General features: G+C 53.6%; 1 protein-coding gene and 1 pseudogene across 2 annotated transcripts; both read left to right on the forward strand.

Moving 5' to 3' along the window:
- Positions 1 to 6,775: 6,775 nt before the first annotated feature.
- Positions 6,776 to 6,897, forward strand: LOC126032825 (uncharacterized; annotated as a pseudogene).
- A 5,048-nt stretch (positions 6,898 to 11,945) lies between these two features.
- RNF4 (ring finger protein 4) lies at positions 11,946 to 18,033 on the forward strand. Of its 2 annotated transcripts, XM_049789750.1 has the most exons (7): positions 11,946 to 11,954; positions 12,401 to 12,527; positions 14,225 to 14,304; positions 16,861 to 16,870; positions 17,092 to 17,251; positions 17,394 to 17,442; positions 17,524 to 18,033. In XM_049789750.1, exons 1-7 carry the CDS (start codon positions 11,946 to 11,948, stop codon positions 17,671 to 17,673), a joined length of 585 nt encoding a protein of 194 aa, XP_049645707.1. In that variant the 3' UTR covers positions 17,674 to 18,033. The 2 variants fall into 2 exon arrangements, with proteins under 2 accessions (XP_049645707.1, XP_049645708.1); XM_049789751.1 differs by lacking the exons at positions 16,861 to 16,870; positions 17,092 to 17,251 and having other exon boundaries at positions 14,225 to 14,339; positions 17,419 to 17,442; positions 17,524 to 17,602.
- The last annotated feature ends 3,740 nt before the right edge of the window (positions 18,034 to 21,773 follow it).

Below are 21,773 nucleotides of genomic sequence, written 5' to 3' on the forward strand. Positions count from 1 at the left end.
AAAACCAAAAATGAAACCCTTGGGAAGGACTGGACTGAGGGTCTGATCTGATCTAAGGCTCCTTCTAGGCTGAGTCTGCAGCTGTCTTGTAGGTCCAGGCAGGGATCTCAGAGGTGGGTAGACCCTGAACCTCTAGGTCTGGCCACATTGGATGGTGTATACCTGACCCCTGCCCTGCACCCTCAAATGCAGGTCTGGGCAACTGGGTGATAGTAGAGGACAGCCCTAGTCTGGGAGGCCGGTGGCAAATGTGTCCCTGGAGGAGCCCGAGTAATAGCAAAGATGGGGAGGACATTTGCTTTGTATATCGCCAACCCAGGTTCCATCCCCGGCATCCCATATGGTCCCCGTAGTCTGCCAGGAGTGGATTGATTCCTGAGCGCAGTCTGGAGTAACCCCTAACACTGCCAAGTGTGGCCCAACAACAGTCTCCCTGAATCCCTGTGCCCATCAGAGGCAGCTGTGCCTCCAGCTATGTGGGTGCCTTGCTCTGGCCCCTGGACTGCCCAGGTGCCTGCTCCAAGCCAGTGTGGTCTCCCTGGGCTCTGCTTAGCCCAGACTGGCTGTGGTCACAGTGTGGGGGGTGGGGGGAACTTTCTTCTAGAGGAGGCCACTCTTGGCCACTGTGTGGCAGCATCCCCTTTCAACACACACTGGTTGGCTGGATAGGATGTCTGACAACCCCCAAACTCAAGGGCAAGGCCCTACCTGCTTGTTCTCTAAGCACTTGCAGCTTAGCTCTGAAACTACAGCCCACAAGACTGGAGGCTTCCTTCTCAGGACATCCTGCCTTCCTCTATGGTGGGCCTTTCCAGGATTCAAGTTGGGAGCAGGTAAGCCAGGAGTGGCCAAGCCTGGCTGAGACAAAAATATCTTTGTGGGGCCAAGCGATAGCACAGCAGGGAGGGTGCTTGCCTTGCATGCATCCCTGAGCCTACCAGGAGCCCAAGCAGAGTCAAGAGTAAACTGAGTACTGTTGGGTGTGGCCCAAAACCCAGGATAAAAAGCAAACAAACAAATGCCTTCCTTGCACACCAGTGTGTTTGTGCAATGTGTGTGTGTGTGTGTGTTGCAGAGACCAGAGTCCCAGGCCTTGTCTGCAGGGACAGCAGCAAAGGGTCTTTCTCTGCAGAGGTCAAAACGCAGGTCCCAGGGGCCGGAGAGATAGCATGGAGGTAAAGCGTTTGCCTTTCATGCAGAAGGGCTGTGGTTCGAATCCCGGCATCCCATATGGTCCCCTGTGCCTGATGGGTGATTTCTGAGCATGGAGCCGGGAGTAACCCCCGAGCGCTGCCAGTGTGACCCAAAAAGCAAAACAAAACGCAGGTCCTAACTCATGTAGAGTCTGGTGGGATGTTCAGGGTTCTGTATGGGGTGTCACAACTGTAAGAGTCGAGGTGACACTCCTCTCCATATTAAGGAAGGCCACCCAAGGAACATGGCCCTCTTCAGGGCACCCCAGAAACTGGGTGTCAGTAGGGTTTGGCACAGTTCAGAGCAGTGTGTGCATTGTGTCAACATCAGGTTCCCAGCGTGCTGGTGGCTCCCGAAGAGCCCTATCGGCAAGGCTATCCCAGGACATCCCACTCAAGGCTGGGCTGGTGTCTGGCCCTTTACCAATGAAGCCCCTCCACAGTCTGGCCTGCACTTACTTCAGAGTTGTGACGTCAGCTGCCTTCCTGATCAAGCATTTTAAAATTCCTCTAGCACTTATCATCTGTGCATTTATTTTCAATCTGTATTAGAATCAAACCATACAGGAGGAATTCTGGGCTGGCATTTACACTCCTCACTTTACAGTAGGATCAGACCTGCCATATTCTCGCTGCTCTGTCAGCTGAGCCTCCTGATACGTCTTAGCCCTGGAGGAAGCCCTTCAGTTCAGTCTATCCTGTGGCCTGGTGAGGGCTAGTTGCAGGGAGGGAGGTCCCAGTCAGTGTTCTCACGGGAACCGGTAGGATCTCTTCTGCATGCCACATCTAAACCCAGGCCCGCTCTGGCTCCGAGTACCCAGTGTCATCCTAGGAGAATCTTAAGGGCTGACATGCCCAGGGTCCAGATGTGATAGTGCGATGAACCACGATAGAGGCATGCAAGCCAAGTTCGCCCCTGTCCTGTCTCTCCAGTCTTGCCTTGTCCACCCCTGGACCGTCTCTCCACGTCCCCCGACCCCTGGACTCAGGAGGCTACAGGCCAGGACTATGGCCCCATTTCCCGCAACTGGGTCGGGCCACAGTGCCCGGGCTTGGTTCAACCTGCTTCCACTTCTTCGCAACCGGGCGTCCCAGGCCACCTGGGCCCAGGGGACTGTGTCCACGTTAAGACAGGCCTCGGTGTCGGGCACTCGCACGGCCCAGCGTGACCCAGGGGCCTACACCGCCAGCAGAGTCCGCGCACGCGCCTGAGCCCCCCAAGGCCCGCGAACTCGCGCGCGCGCAGCCGCGGCCCTGGCAGGAAAGCGCTAGGTCGGACGGGACGCGCGGGCCGGCGTGGGCGGGGCCGGAAGTGGCGCGTCTCGAAGCGCTACTAGAGGACGCTCGCAACCAATCGGTCGGGCCGCACGCCCCCGCCCCGGAAGCGCCGGCGCCCAATGGGGACGCGCGGGGGCGGGCTGAGCCCGGGAGCGGAAGTGGGTCGCGGCGGCGGCGGCGGCGGCGGCGGCGTTCTTCCGGACCGGCTCGGCTGGGCTCGGCGGGGCGGCTTCGGAGGGCTGCTGGCTCGCTCCGGGAGCGGCGGGGCGCCCCAGGTAGGCCGGCGCGGCGGGCTGGGGACGATGCAGCCGGGCCTGGGGGCCTTCAGAGGCCTCGGCGCCGGGCCCCGGGAGCTTCTCCCGCCCCGCTGCCCCGCGCTCGGCGCCCAGCCGCCCCCCGCGGCCTGACGGGCACGGCGGAAACGGGCTGGGGAAACTGAGGCCGGAGGGCGGGTGGGCGCCCAAGGTCACGCCCGGCTGGCGGGCGCGTCGCTCGGGCTCTCGGCTGGCAGGCCCCGCGGGTCCCGGCTCGGGGCCCCTCGCTCGTCGGCCGGGCCTGGCGGGGGGCTCGAACGCGGCGCTAAGCCCGATCGGCCGCAACGGAACGCCGCCCGGCGGGGGCAGGCCTGGGGGAGGCCCCGATCGCACCCGTTGTGCAAGAGGTCAGCTGGGCCCGGTTGCACAAGGCCTCGGCCTGCGTTGCCTGCGCTCAGGATTCCGGATCTGGCTTGAGGTCAGCTAGCAAAACGACGCCGAATCCAGTTCTGATGCAGAAATCGAAACTGTGTAGCTTGTATTCCGGTACATGGGGCACCTGGACACCTCTTCCCCTTGTTAGAAGGGAAGCCAGAGGCAGTGGGCTGGCCAGGTGGGACTGCTTGCCCTGCTGGGCGCCTCACAACCTTCTGCTTGGGTTCTTAACGAGACATAAACGTCCAGTGTCTTGACCCCACACGTTTCTGGAAGAGGTTTGGGGACGGAGCCACAGGCAATTGGTGGGTGTGCGCGGGGCCACTGTCTCCTCGGTTTTCACCTCCCTCCCTCTGAAGGCCCCGAGTCAGGACTTGAAGGGTAACCAGGTTCAAGAAAAATATGTTAGGGTGTGAGCCTTGCAGGCCCGGTCTTTTCCTGCACAGTGGCTCTCAGCAGGAATTGTGACAGGCCACATGCATGGAGCTTCCACATCCATCTGAGCAGGGAGCCCCTGGCGATGGGCAGGTATGCCCTCCACCCCACCCCCATCTAGAATTGACTTTAGTAGTGTTTGGGTTATGTTTTTTGGCTACTACATTGCTGGCTGTAAAGGTCTGAAACATTTCAGGTTGAGAACTGGTCACTTGAATTGGTTGGTTGGTGCAGGAGACAGACATTAACCTTATTGACTCCTTCCAGGAGGTTTTTTTTTTTGGGGGGTCACACCCTGCAGCGCTCAGGGGTTACTCCTGGCTCTACGCTCAAAAATCCCTCCTGGCAGGCTCAGTGGGCCATACGGGATGCCCAGATTCGATCCACCAACCTTCTGTATGCAAGGCAAACGCCTTACCTCCATGCTATCTCTCCGGCTCCCTTCCAGGAGTTTCCTTTCTTGTTTTCAGTTTTTGGACCAATGCTCAGGATCTACTTTTAGCTTGGTGCTCAAGGGACTTGTCGTCGTTCCTAGGATCAAGCTTGGACCTCAGCTCATTTCTCTGGTCTCTTGGTATCTTCCAAGATGCTGTCTACCATCTTTCAGCCATGTCTGTCTACGCAGGAAGCTGTTCCATGTCTCTCTCCCCTGTGGGTGATCTCAGTAGATCTCTGGAGCACTCACTAGTCCCATCTATACTGCCAGTTCCTGTTTTACCTTAGTAAATAGTCCTAGTCACCTTTTCCCCGAAACCTCTTGAACCTGGTCTTCTGTGGTGGCTTCCTCAGATGCAGGTTGGCCCTGGTCTTCAGGAAACTGTCAGTTTCGTCTTCTCTTTCTCTTTGGACCTCCCACGCACTTTCCATCAGCCACACCGGGTGACTCTCAGGGGTTATTACTCCTGGCTGTGCGCTCAGATTGCTCCTGGCTTGGGGGACCATATGAGACGCCGGGGGTTGAACCCAGGTCCGTCCTGGGTCAGTCACCTTGCATCTCTGTGCTATCATTCAGCCTTTTCATCCCCCGCCTTTTTTATTTCCTTCTGGAACTTTGCTTGCAGGCATGGCTGTTGACCGTGCAAGTCCATCCTCTTTCAGACTTTCTCAATGTTTGTCATGTTTCCTCACCTGAGCTTTCTTTTTATCTATCTCTTGTTTTTGGGCCACACCCAGGGGCTGCTCAAGGGTTAGTTACTTCTGGCTCTGCACTCAGAATCACTCCTGGCAGACTTAGGGGACCATGTGCAATGGCGGGATTGAACCTGGCTCTGCCACACAAGGCAAATGTCTTACCCACTGTGCTATTGCTGTGGTCTGGTTTGATTGAAAGTGGCTTTTCCTTGAGAAGACCAGAAAAAGAATACCAAGAAAAGGGTTATTAACTGAACTGTGTTTATTAGTGCGTTTCAAGGGTAGGGAGACCTGAAGCTCTGAGGCAGGAAGCCCTGTTAGTCAGTGAAGCTGCCCGAACAAATAGATAAAGTTTCCACGTGTGCGGATCTGTGAGTATCCCCTCCCCAACTTCCTGTTTATCTCACCTGGAAGGTCAGACCCATCCTGGGTGTTGCCTGGGGGGAAGGGGAGGGAGAGACAAAGGAGTGAGATTGAACAACAAGGTTCTTGGTACAATGAACAGTTACAATTTGTCCTATTGGGGACCATTCACTGATTAGAAATTGCCATGGCAGATAATAGTAATAATGGGAAAGTTTGAGATAGTTGGAGTTAACAAAATGTGACAAATAAGCACCTGCTCTTGGTAAATGAGCAGAGCCGTGTTGGATCTTTCCATAAACCTTCAGACCTTAATTTTTATGTATTTATTTATTTTGGTTTTGGGATCACACCTGGTGGCACTCAGGTTACTCCAGGCTCTGTGCTCAGAAATTATGCCTGGCAGGCTTGGGGGATCTTTTGGGATGCTGGGGATGGAACCCAGATCAGCCGCATGCCAGGCCTTCCTTTTAAAAGATCAGTAAAGCCAAGTGTAACAAATCAAAATCCATTTTGATTTATGGTGTTTGTTTGGGACCCATACCCTGCGAGGCTCAGGTTATTCCTGACTCTGCACTTAGGAAACTCCTTTTTTATTTTTTATTTTAGGGAGAGAGAGGAGGGGAGGAGGGGGAGAGGGAGAAGAATAGGATTAGAGGAGAAGGAGGGGAGGAGAGGAATGCAGAGGAGGGAGAAGCCAGTTTCTCAGGAAACACTCCTGATGGTGATTCCGGGGATCAAACCCACTGCAGGCATGCAAGGCTAGCTAGCACCCGCCTACTAACACACCAGCCCTAGATTCACGCTTTATCCTAGTTGTAGATGTGGTTTCCTCCTTGCAGTTGAGGCCTTGGAGGAAGGAAGCCTTTGATGAGCGTTGCCTTCCGCGCACCTCACAGGCTCCCTGGGGGGGAAGTACCATCAATCTTGGATCGTCCTAGTGGGCCTGCATGTTTTTTCTTTTGGAACAACGTGAACACAGTGGCTGTGATGATCCATCGATCAGTCAGTCAGTCAATGGAGGCTTGCTTCATCTGACTGATGCTGCAAGACCAGCCTTCCTGGGTGTGGCACATCTGAACCTAGAGCTGGCAGCCTGGGAGTTCTGTGCCACCCCTTGACAATATCTTTCCTCCCCTTCCTCCTAGCAGCACATCCCCCACAAACAAGGCTACCTGAGGCCCATATTAGGAAGGGCCTATGCATTTCTAGTGATTCAGCGTGTGTCCTCTGACCCATTTTTGAGTGTTTGCTTCATCTTTGAGGCCATTCCCCTGCCTAGCCCTGGAACAATTTGGGATGGGGTTCATAGAATTTTAGGAAAATGTGCCTGGAGTTGCAGTGGGGTCAGAAGAGAGGGAGGAGGGGCTGGGGAAGGTGGTGCTAGAGGTAAGGTGTCTGCCTTGCAAGTGCTAGACCAGACCGAGGTTCTATCCCCCGGTGTCCCATTTGGTCCCTCCAAGCCAGGGGCGATTTCTGAGTTCATAGCCAGGAGTAACCCCTGAGCGTCACACAGGTGTGGCCCAAAAACCAAAAACCAAAAAAAAGGAAGAGAGGGAGGGAGATTAGGAATGCTGTGTGCATGACCAGAGTCACATGGAAGTGCAGAGCTCTGAGGGCCACAATATGCATCTCATTCCACCAACGAAACAGGTTGATTCTGAAACAAAAAGGCAAGTTGTTGGAATACTCATCTGGCAGGGCAGATACCATGATCATGGTTTCCCCAGGGTGAGGCTTATCCATTGCACTCTGGATATGCTGACCCCTGCAATTTCCCAAAATGTGGGAAACTCATCTGCCAGAACAAGTTGATAGTGGTAGCAGTAGTGGGGGACTACTAGTATTTAAAAAAAAAAGAAAAAAAAAGGGGCAAGTTGGAAAGTGCCTTCTCCCCAGAGACACATGGATCCCTCTCCATGATAGAAACCAGCACCTCCTTGGTACAGTGGGGAGGGCACTTGCCCTGTATACGGCCCACCTGGGTTTGATGGGTTTGGTCCCTGGCATTGTGTGTTGTCTCCTGAGCACCACCAGTAGTGGTGAGCATAGGACAGGAAGTAAGACCTGAACACAGCTGGGAGTGGCTCAAAACCAGCCCAAAACCCAACAAATAGCCACTCTCCCCCACATTTTAAGGGGAGTGTGAATCAGCAAAATGACTGACTTTCCTCCCTCTTGTCTTTCCATCCTTCCTCTGTCTTTTATTAGGGTGGGACCATCACTTCACTGGAATTGCCCTGATCCCAGAACCTCAAGTCTCCAGCCCCATTTCTGTATTGTTTTGTATGTTTTTTTTTTGTTTTTTGTTTTGTTTTTGGGTCTCACCCGGCAGCACTCAGGGGTTACTACTGGCTCTACACTCAGAAATCGCTCCTGGGATGCTGGGATTCGAACTGCCGTACTTCTGCATGCAAGACAAATGTCCTACCTCCATGCTATCTCTGGCCCCACGTTTGTTTTATTTACTTTTTATGTTGTTTTGTTTTGGGGCCACACATAGTGGTGCTCGGGCTTATTCCTGGCTCTGCATTCAGGAATTAGTCTCGCCAGTGTGCTGAGAATCGTCTGGGATGGCAGGATTGAATCCGATCGGCCAGTTAAAAAGCAAACTCCCTACCTGGCAGCACTCAGGGTATACTCCTGGCTCTGTGCTCAGAAGTTATTCCTGGCAGGCCAGGGGACGGACCATATGGGATACTGGGGGATCAAACCCAGTCGCCAGCGTGTAAAGCAAATGTTTTAACCCCCCTGTAGTACTCTTTCTGATCCTAGTTACTCTTCTATTTTATTTTCTTTTAATTTTGAGGTCCCTGGCTTACCCTTGGTTTGTCCTTGGGGTCACATACCAGGCATGTGCCTTAACCTCTGCACTTTCTGGCCCATGGTACGTACGTTTCCACTGAAGCTGGTACCCTCTTTCACTTCCTCAGCTGCTTCCCCCTTCTCCCGTCAGCATCACATCAGGGTCTGCTTCTGGGCCTTCAGGACCTCTCGATTATTCCCACCTGCCCCAGTCAGTGCTGCTGCAGTGCAGGCAGCTTAGTGATCTGCTGGCTTTCTAGGGGAAACTCCAGCTCTAGTATCTTCCACACAACCCATTATGCCTGCCTTCCGGAGCTTTAATGACTGAGGGACTGTGTTGCTGTCTCCCCCCCACCCCCAGGTCCCCTTGGCTGGAAGAAAGCACCAGTGAGGGTCAGAAGTGGGAGGAGGCTGCTCTTATCCATTGTCCACGCTTTCTGGAGAAGCAATTCTTTTTTTTTTTTTTGGGTCACACTCGCCAGTGCTCAGGGGTTACCCCTGGCTCTACGCTCAGAAATAGCTCCTGGCAGGCTCGGGGGACCATATGGGATGCCAGGATTCTAACCACCGTCCTTTTGCATGCAAGGCAAACATGCTATCTCTCCAGCCCCTGGAGAAGCAATTCTTATGAAGGCCCAGGACCAGGCTGGCTGCTGTGGACTGTAACCGTGTGGGTGGGCTTGGGGTCTGACACTCATCCCTTGTGTGAAGACCCTCCCGAGGCATCACTTGGGGGATCATGGTGCAGCACCTGTTGAGCCCAGGGGCTTATTGGGCAGTGGCCCTGCCAGCATCTTAGAAATGGGGGGCCACCATGTCCTGGGCAAGCCCTGAGAGTCATTTCCATGTACCCGTTTCTCATCTGTGAACCCATCCTCCCAGTGTTAACAAGGGGTAGTCAAGACATTCAGGTATCTCAACTCTTGTGATTTGATACACAAGAGACTATTGTGGCCACATTTAGATATGTGAGGCTGAGTCAGTCAGGGTCACACCTTCCTCTGCTATGAGTACCCTGGGACCCAGAACCCCGAGGTTCTTCCTGACGATCCACTGTGAGTGTACTGGGACCCCAGAGGCCTGTCCCTATAGACCCTTTATTTATCTGTCATGGTTCCCAAACCATGACACTTGCATTACTTTCTGTATCAGGTAGTTGCCCCCCTTCCCAGTGCTTCTCTTACATTTTGTCCATGTCTTGCCTGTCACTGATCTCAGCGTCTCTAGGCTCATGAATGTGGAAGAATTTCCTATCTGAGACAAAAAACTGGGGAGGTGGTGTGAGCTTCAGAGCCCAAGCTGGGGTGACTCCCTCACTTGACCATGTCCTTTCCAGAAAGGTGTGAGGCCCATTCTTGTGGGTGTACGTATCCCTGCACTTTCTCATCTCCCAACTCCTGCCCTCCACAGAAGAGCTATAGGCTTTGTGCCCTACTCACCTGTCCCCTCCTGCCCTCCCACTCCTTTGGGCAACATCTGGTGGTGGTCTGGGCTTTTTTTTGTTTTTGTTTTCGTTTTGGGGGTCACACCTGGTATTGCTCAGGGGTTACTTCCGGCTCTGTGCTCAAATCGCTCCTGGCTCAGGGGACCATATGGGATTGCTGGAATCACACACATTTGTCCTGGGTCAACCGCATGTAAGGCAAATGCAGTACCACTGTGCTACCACTCAGGTCCTGGGCTTACTCCTGACTCTGCTCAGGAATTTCTCTGGTGGGGATCAGGTACTGTATGGGATGCTGAGGGTGGAGTCCAGTGGGTCATGTGCAGGCAAGTGCCTTTCCTGCTGCTGCTTTTCTCTCTCTCTCTCTCTCTCTCTCTCTCTCTCTCTCTCTCTCTCTCTCTCTCTCTCTCTCTCTCTCTCTCTCTCTCTCCTCTCTCTCTCTCCTCTCTCTCCTCTCTCTCTCCTCTCTCCTCTCTCTCTCTCTTCTCTCTCTCTCTTCTCTCTCTCTCTCTTCCTCCCCCCCATCTCCCTATCTTTCCCCATCTCCCTCTCCCTCCCTCCCCCCTTTGACAAGAACCTGAGGTTTGGTCTAGAAGGAGTGTCTTCCTGCTTTGTGCCATGTGCCAAGCCTGTCTGTTTAGTTTCCTGGACCCTGCTGTGGGGGACCTCAGGCATTTGACCTGCCTATGCCCTGGGTATTGATCCTTACTTTCAGGACCCTGCAGTCGGGGTGTTTGTCCCCATAGCCAAGGCTTGGAGAGCTAGTCCTGGGACCAGGCAGGAGGATCCAGGTGGTCCTGGTTGATGGATGGGGTCATGGTGCCACTCAGGTCTGTTTTGAAATGAGTGGTGGTGTGCGGGGGCTGCTGAGAGGGCATTGGATGTGCAGGTAGTTTGCCACTAGCCTGGGGGGTTGCGACATTATTGGCAAATAACTGGGCAGTGCTCCTGACCTGGAGCCACCTCTGCATGGCTCCTTTGAACCCAGTCTTTGTGTCTGAGGCCACATTTTAACACGTGTGGTATCTTCAGGGGTGCTGCGGCCTACAGGGGTTACCAGGGTTCCCGGTGGAAGCACAGCTCCTGCCTAGAACAATCTAAACTGCTTCTGCCACCTCACCCCTACCCCTTCTGCCCTTTCTTCCTCCCTTTGGGCTGTTGTTGATGCTGTGAGGCATCCCCTCAGGGCCAGCTCCATACAGGGTGTTGCTTGCTGGCCTGGCTTTTCCTTCTTGGGCTCCGCGGCCAGCCTTCAGCCCTTCTCCTTCTGGCTCCTGAATACTCCGTGTGCCTGGCACCTCTTCAGACCCTTCTGTCCTCTCCAGCTGGGTCATGGTGTCTGGAAGCCTAGGAAGTCGCAGTTTTGCTGCCTGTCCTCTGATGACACCCTCACAGTGCTAGCCTAGAACATTCTTTCAGAAAATTCTGAAGCTGCTGCACCCAGGGGACATGTTGTCTGAATTACTGTTCACTGTAATCTTCCACGGGGCTGGTCTTCAGTGTCCTGCCCTGAAGTCCCTCCCCCAATCTCAGGAATGCCACTTCCAGCCTGGTACCACTTTCTGAACAAATGCAGAAGCCCATCTCCCTCTTGTTGTTGGTTGCGACTTCCAGTGTGCATGTGTGGGAGGCTGGTCCCCTGTCGTCGCCCTTGCGCTTTTCTTTGCGGCTGTGACTCCATTAAGCTACTGCTCAGTCCTCTGACTCCTGCCCCTTCAGGAAACAAATGCAGTGGATCTGAACCCTCCTTCCCATTTGGGCCCTGCACCTCCCTCTCTCTCCCTCCCTCCCTCCCTCCTTCCCTCCCTCCCCCCTCCCTCCCTCCCTCCCTGCCTCCCTTCCTCCCTGAACTCTTCTTCCCAGGGCTGGGTCCTCCTTCCCAGCTGGGCCCTGTGGCCAGGCTGCTCATCACACCTGTTTCCTGGACAAGTACTGCCCTGTGAGGGAAAGAGTGGTGGTCATCACAGACTTGAGCAGGCTGCTGTCCCGGGGCTTGGGGTGTGGCTGTGAGCATTCATGAGCAATTATTCCCATGGCAGCCCATTGGGCTTGGGTGGTCGTACGTGTGTATGCACATGCGTGCTCACTGGCAGCAGTCCGCATAGCTATAGTGTAGACAGAGGGTCCGGCTATAACTGCAGTGAAGATAGGAACAAGACAGGATGCTCTGGAGCAGCGTTCCTGGCCCTAGTCCCTCGAGGCATCAGTGCATGGATGGTGGCTGCAGAATCGCTTGGGCCTGGGCTGGGGACACAGCTGCGCCTCCCGTTTCTCGAGAACCTCATTGCATCTTCAGTGCCGGCAGCATGCCTGGCAGAAGGCCCAGCCCTGCCCTTCCCATCACTCACTGGACACGGGGTGACTGATGTGGGAGAGCCAGAGGCCCTGGGCAGAGTCCGCAGGTAGTCGTTCCTGGGCTGTGGGGCTGGATTCAAACCCAACATGTTGGGTTCCATGTTGTGTTACAGGACTCGTTGGGACTGATCGTGTTAGGCTGCCCAACCGACTGCCCGGAGGATGCCCTGGCAGTGCCTGCGAGGTTGAGGAGCTTCCTGCAGACCCAGAGTGCTCCCCCCCCCCTTTTTTTTGTGGCTGAATCCCAGCACCATGAGTACCGTAAGTGTGTGCTGTGGGCTTGTGGGCCTGCCCTGCTTGGCCCACTTGGTCCCTCATCTGCAGTGGGAGCTGTTCCTTGAGGAATGGTCTCCTGGCTTGTGTCCCATGTTGTTACTCAGTGTGTGTTCCCCACGTCCGGGATCTCTTAGCCCAGCATCCCCCTTCCCCCTTCTTGTCATGGAGTTGCTTTCAGGAATGCCTGTCGGGGGGAGCATTGTTAGTGCATGCTCCGGCTGTGGTGCTCAACATTCCTGTCGCTCTGGGTGCCTTTATGGAAATAGCTGGGGGGGCCCCAAGGTCAGACTGGGATTCTGGGCTCTGAACTGAGCCTGTGCCTCAGAGAGGCGCCCTGAGTGCCCACTCTGTCCCTTCAAGCCGTGAGCATTAGTTTTGTTCCTCTTGCTTGGGTCGCAGGGCTGCACTCATGTGACTGTTTTTTCCCCCAGAGGAAGCGCCGTGGTGGAACAGTGAGTTCTAGACAAGCTCAGAAGCGAGCTCGGGAAGCTGCCTCCGTCCCTGAGATGGCCTTGGAAGCCGAGTCCGTAGAGCTGGTGGAGAGCATTGAGACTGCAGGTGCCACACAACGGGGGAGGGCTAACCCAGGTTCCTCTCGAGAGGGAGAGAGGGTCCAGGTGCTGGAACCCACCAGTGCTCATACTACCAACTTTCTTTGGGCTTTGTTGAGCTGTTTGCTCACCTCAGGTAGCTCAGCTACCTCCCCTTGAGCTTAAACTATTCCATCCCAGGGTCCTGGATCGGGGCCATTAGGTGACAGGGTGTGGGATTTTTGAGCCTGGCCCACTGGCCTCCCAGTCTCCCAGCAGAGTGAGTACTGCCTGGGCACTGTGGAGGCCTCACAGTCGGTTTCAGACTGTTATTTGGTCCCTGTAACAGTGACTTCAGTTTGGGTTGGGTGAACCCAGGTGGCCGTTGTCATCAAGATTCAGGCTCATATTAGATCAGATAACCTGGACCTGCCCCCTACTTCTTGAAGCCTCTGTAGGCCACAATCGCTGGATTGGCTGCAGGTTTGGGACTGCCTGGCCCACCTTTCTCTGTTGGCAGTCTCTTGTTCAGTCTGTTCTGCCGGAGACCTTGGCATTCCTGACACGCCGAGCCATTTTGAAAGTGTGGGTGGGGGGGCCGGAGAGATAGCATGGAGGTAAGGCGTTTGCCTTTCATGCAGGAGGTCATCGGTTCGAATCCCGGCGCCCCATATGGTCCCCCGTGCCTGCCAGGAGCAATTTCTGAGCCTGGAGCCAGGAAAAACCCCTGAGCGCTGCCGGGTGTGACCCAAAAAAAAAAAAAAAAAAAAAAAGAAAGTGTGGGTGGGGCTGGAGAGATAGCATAGTGGCAGGGTGTTTGCCTTGCATGCAGAAGGACGGTTTGAATCCCAGCATCCCAAATGGTCCCCCGAGCCTGCCGGGGGAGATTTCTGAGCATAGAGCCAGGAGTAGACCCTGTGTGCTGCCAGGTGTGACCCCCAAAAAAAACAAAAACAAAAAAAGAAAGTGCAGGAGCCCTGGGTTGGGGATTGTTGCTTGCTTCAGAGCAGGGAATTCTCAGCACTGTGAGAATGGACTCTCATCCTGTGGGGACCCCTTCAGAAGGGGGCAACCCACCAGTGCTCCTAGGCTTTGGCTTTGTAGCCGGCATCAAGCTGGGACTCCTGTTCCCTCTTGACCAAGAGCCAAGGGCCACTCAGGACGTTGGCTGGGAAGGTTTCATTCCTGTGAAGTGGCAAGAGGAAGAGTGGGTTCGAATAGACTGAGTCCTGTAGGTCCCACCCCACAGCCTCAGTGCTCATGAGGTGATGTGAATCCTTACCTCCCTGTCTCTTGTCCCTGAAGGTGTAGCCACAGTGTGCCCCATGGTTGGGGCTCTGGGCCTATAAGTGTTTCCTGTTAAACGCTTGGGAAAAGTAAATTGTTGCTCAGGGGTGACCAGGTGTGAGGAGTGAGGGGAGGAAACTGCTGCTCAGGTACAGCCCAATGTGGGGCATGCGAGGACTTACCTTTTCCAGAGGCCATTCCTGTGCCTCTCAGTGCCTGTGCTTGAGGCTGACCTCTCATGATAGGCCTTTTTTAGGGGAACCTCCCCTCTCTCAGCCTTCCCCACCTGGAACAGGTCTGTGTTTTGGGAGCCTCTCACCTCTCCACCTTCCACCCGTCCCCTCATGACACATGACAGCCCTGTCCTTTCGGGGAGCCCTTACCCCGGGCCTTCCCTCCTCTCCCTCCCAATGCTTGTTCCAATATTTTGTTTGGAAGCTGGAGATGAGATCGTGGACCTGACCTGCGAGTCCCTGGAGCCGGTGGTGGTGGACCTGACTCGCAACGACTCTATTGTGGTAAGTTGTGGGGCTGCAGTTCTGTCAGTCATTCCTGGGCTCTGCTCTTTTGTGTACAGGCATGGGGCCTTCTTGTAGCTCCCCCACTGAGTGTTGTTGGTTCATGGGGTGTTGTGAAAGGGCCCAGGAAATGTAAGGCCCATGTTAGGATGCCTACCTGGGCTCCTGCAGTGATGTGACCCCAGGATGGGCAGATTGTTAGGAGTCTAGTCAAGTATGCAGTCCATTTTCATTCCTCTGGGACTGGGCAATGCAGGAAGCAGGCTGTGTAGAGGCTGGGTGGGGCTGGTCGCTGCTTCACCCTGGGCTGAGAACTGGTGTTAACCTGATTGTTAGTTACCCTGCACCAAGAGATGTCCAGAGAAGCTGCAAAATTCGGGGGAAGGGAGTAGAGGCTGGCCAAGTCCTGGGAGTCTTAGGGCTATGTTGGTGCTGCTGTCAGCTTCCCTATCCTGTGCTGTGTCCCCACATATACCCATAGTGCAGAGATAGCTATTTTGTTTGTTTTTGTGTTTTTGGGCCACACCTGGTGATGCTCAGGGGTTACTCCTGGTTATATGCTCAGAAACTGCTCCTGGCTTGGGGGACCCTATGGGATGCCATAGGGATCAAACCGCCATCCGTCCTAGGCTAGCGCAGGCAAGGCAGACACCTTACCCTCTAGCGCCACCTCTCCGGCCCCAAAGATGGCTATTTTTGCCCAATATTGGACTGGGTCATGGCTGAGTGCTTGGCTCTCAGATGGACTAGGAGCTTTCTGACAAGTTGCTATGGGTTTGTGGGAGGGGGCCCTGCGGAAGCCTGATACAGAAATTTTTGGCTTTGTTTCTTTGTTTTGGGGTCACACCTGATCTGGGGGTTACATGGTGATTGTGACACTGTCTGAATATGCTGCTAGATTCCATGAGTGTAGCCAGCAGGGCTGTAGGTTTGTGGCTGCACATTGTCAAATCTGCTAGGCATCTTTTTCCTGCCCTCCAGGAGATTAGAGATTGGGATTGTTTCTTTCTTCAGTGTTAAGTCCAACCCTGTAGTGAAGGTGTCTGCAGCGATGTGACATTCTGTCACTGAGAATCAGACAGCTATAGTTTGAATCTGTAGCTTCACCTTTTTTTTTTGTTTTCACTTAAAAAATATATGTATATTGGGGGCAGAGTGATACATAGTGGTAGGGCATATGCCTGTACGTGGCCAACCTGGCACGGATCCAAGTTTGATTGCTGACATCCCATATGGTTCTCTGAATCTACCAGGAGGGATTTCTGAGCCAGGAATAACCCCTGAGCCCCACCAAAAAAAAAAAAAAGTATATGTGTATGTGTATGTGGTTTTAAACATTTTTGTTTTGTTTTGTTTTGTTTGGGTCACACCTGGCAGCACTTGGGTTTCTCCTGGCTCTGCACTCAGAAGTTGCTCCTGGCAGACCATATGGGATGCAGGATTCGAACCACCATCTGTTCGAATCAGCTGCATGCAAGGCAAATGCCTTACGGCTGCGCTGTTTTCTCCGGCCCCTGTTAAACATTTCTTGAAGCCACATGTAGCAGTGCTCAGGGCTTACTTGTCACTATGTACTTACTGGCTCACTGCCAGTGGTGCTCAGGGGACCCTATGGGATGTCATGTCCGGGCTGGTTGTGTGTGAGGTCAGCACCCTCCCCACTGTGCTGTCGCCTGGGCCTCAGATAGCTTCACACTGATGTGTGTTTTCTGCCTTTCTTGACTGGGGCCGCTTAACTTTATTATATTCTCCAGTGAATAGCTTTTAGCTTTTGGTTCTTCTCTCTTATGTTCACTTTAGTCATCATCTCTTTAACTTAAGTTAGCTGCTGCTTCTCTTTTTTTCTGTGGGCCATCTCCGGTGGTGCTTCGGACCAGTTCCATGGGGTGCCTCACCAGTGCTGGACTGGAGGATTTTCTCCCTCATATGCCAGATAGAGCCAACCCCACATGGCTGAACCCCTTTAAAAGGCCTTTCTGGGCTGACTGGCCCCTATGGGGGCGGGGTCTGGGATTCTTATGGGTCCAGCCACTGGCTGAGGGGGTGAATGTGTTCTTAAGCAGAAAGGTCTTGAGGGGCTCAGCCCTGCACACAGTTCCTTGGGAGCCCAGTGGTCTGCAGCAAGAGAGAATGGGAGGGGGATCAGTACCTGTTCTGTGAGGGCGAGGCCACAGGGCTCTGCTAAAGAGGATAGGTCTGTCACTACTGGGCCCCAGGCTTAGCATAGTCTACTCCGGTCCCTGCTCCCCCAACTGCTGGGCTGGTTTTAGCTGTGCCCTTTGAGCTGCCATTAGCACCATAGGTGACTCCTGGGGATCACCTTCCCTGTCTGCATTCACTGCCTGTGTTCCTGGCCTGGAGCAGGTCACCAGTGGTCCCTGGTCCACCCATGTCTTCGTGGTCCTGAGCATAAGAGTTCCTGTCTGGGGAGGGCCAACAGCTTTCCAAGCACAGCGTTAACCCCCAGACACTCTCCTGGGAGGGGCGGAGTACACCAGGGGAAATGTACTGTGATCAAACTGACTGAGCTTTTCTCTCTCATCTCTTTTCTTCTAGATTGTGGACGGTAAGTGTCCTGGCCTTCCTCCTGGGGATGCAGGGCCCATGTGGGGCGGGGGGGGGGGGGTGCAGAGCCGGGTTGGATGGAACCGGAGGCAGAGCCCTGAAACTGAGGATGCCCCACCTCCAGCATGAAGCAGGGCCTTTCCATGGGTGCATGCAGCATTGGGATGGGGGAAGATCAGTGTGTGTGGGGTGTCCTGGGCCTGAGTGTGGCTTCCTTCTTAGAGAGGAGACTGCCCCAGAGGACCGGGCGGAGACCACGCCAAGACCAGACAGACAGTTGCGTGGTGAGCAGTGATGACGAGGACCTGTCCAGGGACAAAGATGTGTATGTCACCATGCAGACTCCCCGGAGCACCCGGGATGACACAGCGACTGGGCTCAGGTACTGGCGTCTTCTGCTGCGGTCTTGTTCCCTTACTTCTGGACTCTGGGGGGACTTGCACCAGAGCACCATTGATGGGCTGGGCCCCACTCTGGCTGTTGAGTCTGGCATTAGACCTTGACACGGAACCCTGTGCTTTCAGGCCATCTGGGACGGTCAGCTGTCCGATCTGCATGGACGGGTACTCTGAGGTAAGGTTTGGGTTACCTTGTCCCAGTGGGCCACGCCCAGGCTGATGGTGTGGTCGTAGCTCAGCAGGTCCTGTTTTCCAGATCGTGCAGAATGGACGCCTCATCGTCTCCACAGAGTGCGGCCATGTCTTCTGCAGCCAGTGCCTCCGTGACTCCCTGAAGAATGCCAACACTTGCCCAACCTGCCGGAAAAAGATCAGTCACAAACGCTACCACCCCATTTATATATGAGCCATGTGGCTACATGGGATACAGCTGACTTCGCCCTCAGGCTGAGCCACACAGGACCCCACGGAGGTGGCCTGGTTCGTGGGACCTGCCCCACTTCCCACCCTTGGACCCCCTTTCTTCCAGTCCGATGCTGGAGCTGAGCTGGGTCCTCTGGCCAGCTTCAGCACTGTCCCTCTTCATGCTCCTGTGACTTGGTGTCAGGATAGGCTCCAAGGAGAGTGGTTCCAGGCGCATGGAGAACCACGTGTGCGCCAGGGCCTCTCCCACCCAGGAGCTCTTCTGGCGTTGACCTGGCAGTGCCAACTCAGCTCTGTCTTGGCTTCGTGCACACAGGTGTGCCCAGAACAGTGACTAAGGCAGACTCTGGACATTGTAGGGAGCATGGCTCCCCCTTCCCCTTGCGTGACCACAGAGCAGGGGGATATTGTGCACTGAAGCTGTCTGGGCCCCCTGTAGCCATCCTATCCTGTCTGCCACCTGCTCTCAGGAATGCCCCAGCACGCTGTTTCTTGGCTCTGGGAGGGGTGTTCTCACAATATGGGCTCGCATTCTCCCTCTGTCCTCTCCTTTTGGCTCCAGCAGCCTGATATCTTCTGGGACGTGGTGTCAGTCAAAATGGCCTTAACTGTGGCCTGAGTTCACTCCCACCGCTGGAACCAGATGTGGGAGCAAGGAGGTGAGAGGTTGGCACTCGGGGCAAGGAGACAGCCAGGCAGGGCTACCGCCTTCTGTTTTGCCCGAGACTTCCCCAAGCCCGGAGTCTTCCTGGGAGCTGTGGTGGTGCAGGGCTGTCTCCGGCTTTGCTAGCAATAACCCACCTTCAGTTGGCCCTGAAGGCACAGCGCTGGCGCTTTAGACTGACAGGCTGGAGGAAGGTCTGGAAGTTGCTTCTTCCAGACTCCCCAGCGTGCAGCTCTGTCCCGTTGCCTGAACGCAGGTAGTTCCTGCTTGGAGCTGTGGCACGGTGGCAGATGCCATTGCTCTCCGCAGGCCCTCACCAGCGTCTTCCCAGCTTGGGCACGCGCTGGTAGGTTTTCATGTGCCCGACTTCGGGAGCCAAAACAGCTGTGCCGCCAAAATCCCCATTTATGCTGACAAATGGCTGATGGTAAAAGTTGTGTAGTTTCCTACTAACTTAAATTAGTGAAGATACTTTCTACTCTTTGGAACCCAGAATAGGAAATGTTTGAAGAGGAAAAGCCCCTGTCCCCCTCCGTGTACATAGTTAAGTCTTTCTGTGTTCCATTTAAACTGCACTGTGTAATTTCATTTCTTTTAGATTCCTACTAATGTTAGAAATAAACCTTTTGGTCTGAACCAGCAGCTTGTGTCTTCCTGCGTACCTCGGACATCCCTGTACTGTTGCCTTGTAGGTGTGGTCGCAGGTGGCTCTGCACCCCTTTCCTGTGCAAAAATCTGGCCCTAGGAAAGGGAGTGAGTGCAGGTGGTGGTCCTGCTCCCTCAGTGCTGGTGTCTCACAAGGTTACTTTGGGGTTTCCATTCATGACCTCTTGTTGGCTCAGCAGAGGCAGTGGCAGAGGAGAGGTGTAGTGAGGGAGGGGGCTTGTGTGTGCCAGCAGATTCACTTTAGGGCCCTTGGAGCTGGCAGTATTGCAGACGAGACTTGGCCAGGCAGGCACACACTCATCTCGGAGAGGAGAGGGAGGAGTCATGGGCCACCACCCAGTGGGTACGCTTTCATTTTCTGTGAACTATTTTCGTGGAGGGATGTCTCCAGAACTCCCATATAACCCGCTCTGTGATACACAGACCAGACCCTTGACAAGACCTTTCTGATTCCTCAGCCTCCTGCTGGATCCTCTCCTGAACTTATTTTGGAGGGGCCATACCCAGCAGTGCCTCAGGGCTTACTCCTGACTACACACAGGGGTCACTGCTGGCTTGTTCCAGGGACCTTATGTAGTGCTGGAGATCAAACCAGGTAAGCAAGGCCAATACTGGACTCCGGTCCACCTTTTCAGAACTTTTCAACGGGGACTTATGGCTATGTGGACATTTAAGGTGTATGTGCGCTCGCGTGTGTATATGTACTGTTTCGGTATCCTTGCCAAAAACCTTATTTAAGAACCTGGTTTCTGTAGACTGGCATTTCCACATGCAGAGCCCGTTGATCTGCTATCGACCCCATTACCCTGTCTTTTTTTTTTTTTGTTTTCCATTCCCGTTTTAATCCTGTTTTTTTTTTTTTTTCTGAGTAAAAGCAGTCCCTTGCAGTGAGTGGATAACAGACCCTACAATAGTCTTGTGAACTGTTATTTCTGTTAAGGATATTTTGGTTTTTTTCTTTATCTTTTTGGGTCACATCCAGATCTAGCAATAATCAGATGTTATTCCTGCCGAGGATTCAATCAATGGGCCCTTTACGAGGCAGGCATCCTCCCGGCAGTCCTGTCTCTCAGGCCTGTTGGGGCCACTGTGTTATCTGGATTATTGTGAAGAAGCAATCAGAGGACCCGACCCCTCACTGAATCTGACATCAGATGCTTAGAGAGGATACAGGCGGGCTGACCCCTCCACAGTGAACCCTTTTCAAGTAGGACACTGGCCTGGCCCCACCTCTTATCGAAGACAGTTGCTATTTTTTGAGTATAGTTTTAGTTCAGTTAAACACAGCCCCAATGACATTAGTCTGTTTTTGAATTTGAATGGATGGAATACCTGTGCCCAGTATTTGATCTTAGTTTACTTTGCTCAGAAAGTTTGTGAAATTTCTTTCTGTCACAGTTTGTTTATTGCTGTATCATATTTATTACTACATCATGCTCATGGTTCATTGGAGATTTATGGTTTAACAGAAAAGCTTTAAATGTATTTGACTGATTAACAGCCACTCCCCATTGTCCCAAGACTGCGTCTTTCCCCTCTTCTGGATTGTTCCAGTGCACCCCATTCTCACTCCAAAATACTGCTTTCACATATTTATCTTTGGTTTTGACCATTTAGATGTTTTTGCTGCTAATAGCTGAGAGAACATTCTATATGCCTCTCGGTGCAATTTTTGTTCACATAGCTATTGGATGTTTTGTTGGTTTTGGGAGCACAGTGGTGATGCTCAGGGCTTTCTCGTGGCTCTGCATTCAAAGATAAGTGCTGGCTGGCTTGAGGGATCTTACATGGTGCTGGAAATTGAATTTGGGCCAGCCAGCGATGTGCAAGGCAGGCACCCTACCCACTGTACTGTCTCCAGCCCTTCCCAGTTCATTCTTAAATTTTAGCCTGCCACTGATAGTTGTTTTTTGGGGGGTGCTTGCTTCTGACTGCAACTCAGATGACTCCTGGCAAGCTTGGGGACCATATGGGGTGCTACTATGCTCTCTCCAGCCGTAGCCTGCCCTGAAGCCACACAAATGCACTATGATAAGTGTCACCAAGCACCTTCACCCAGACAGTTTTGACTGGACTGAACAAGGCAGTGTGGCTGTCTGCTGTGCATGCTGTGGCCAGTAGCAAATCCAAACTACACCGGACTCAGACCTCCATTTTCTTTCTTTGACTACGGGTTTGTAGTTCATTGTATGAAATAAAACATTAAGATGGTGAAGTTGGGTTGCAGTGTCTTCAATCCCCCCCCCCCACCTTTTTTCCTTTCCCTGGTTTTTGGGCCACACTTGGCATGCTCAGAGCTTACTTTGTTATGTTCAGGGATCTCCTGGTAAGGCTTGCAGGACCATGCCAGGTGCTGGAGATTGAGCGTGGGTGGGCCACATGCTAGGCTAACATCCTGACTCTCTTCTGCCCACCTTCCTGTTTTCTAGCCCCATTTCTGCCAGTCAGCTGTCACCTGCTTGAATTGGTCCTTTTTCTCTAGCAGTCTGAAGATCACACGCTTAGTTTTGGTTCTACTTGTATTTGTCCTATTTGAGGTTCATGGAGAGTTGGAATTGGGTGTCAAGCAACTTGGGGGAAACCTGCCTTTTTTTTTTTTTTTTTTTTTTTTTTGGGTCTCACCCATCAGTGCTCAGGGGTTACTCCTGGCTTCATGCTCAGAAATTGCTCCTGGCAAGCACGGGGGACCATATGGGACACCGATCCGATGACCTTCTGCATGAAAGGCAAACACCTTATCTCCATGCTATCTG

This window comes from Suncus etruscus, chromosome 16 (genome assembly GCF_024139225.1).
Source record: "Suncus etruscus isolate mSunEtr1 chromosome 16, mSunEtr1.pri.cur, whole genome shotgun sequence".
NCBI classification, from domain to species: domain Eukaryota; kingdom Metazoa; phylum Chordata; class Mammalia; order Eulipotyphla; family Soricidae; genus Suncus; species Suncus etruscus.

Coding starts and splice junctions, on each gene's coding strand:
- RNF4 (XM_049789750.1), top strand. Junction 12,528..14,224: donor GGAGAGCATTGAGACTGCAG/GTGCCACACAAC, acceptor TTTGTTTGGAAG/CTGGAGATGAGATCGTGGAC. Junction 17,252..17,393: donor GACACAGCGACTGGGCTCAG/GTACTGGCGTCT, acceptor CTGTGCTTTCAG/GCCATCTGGGACGGTCAGCT.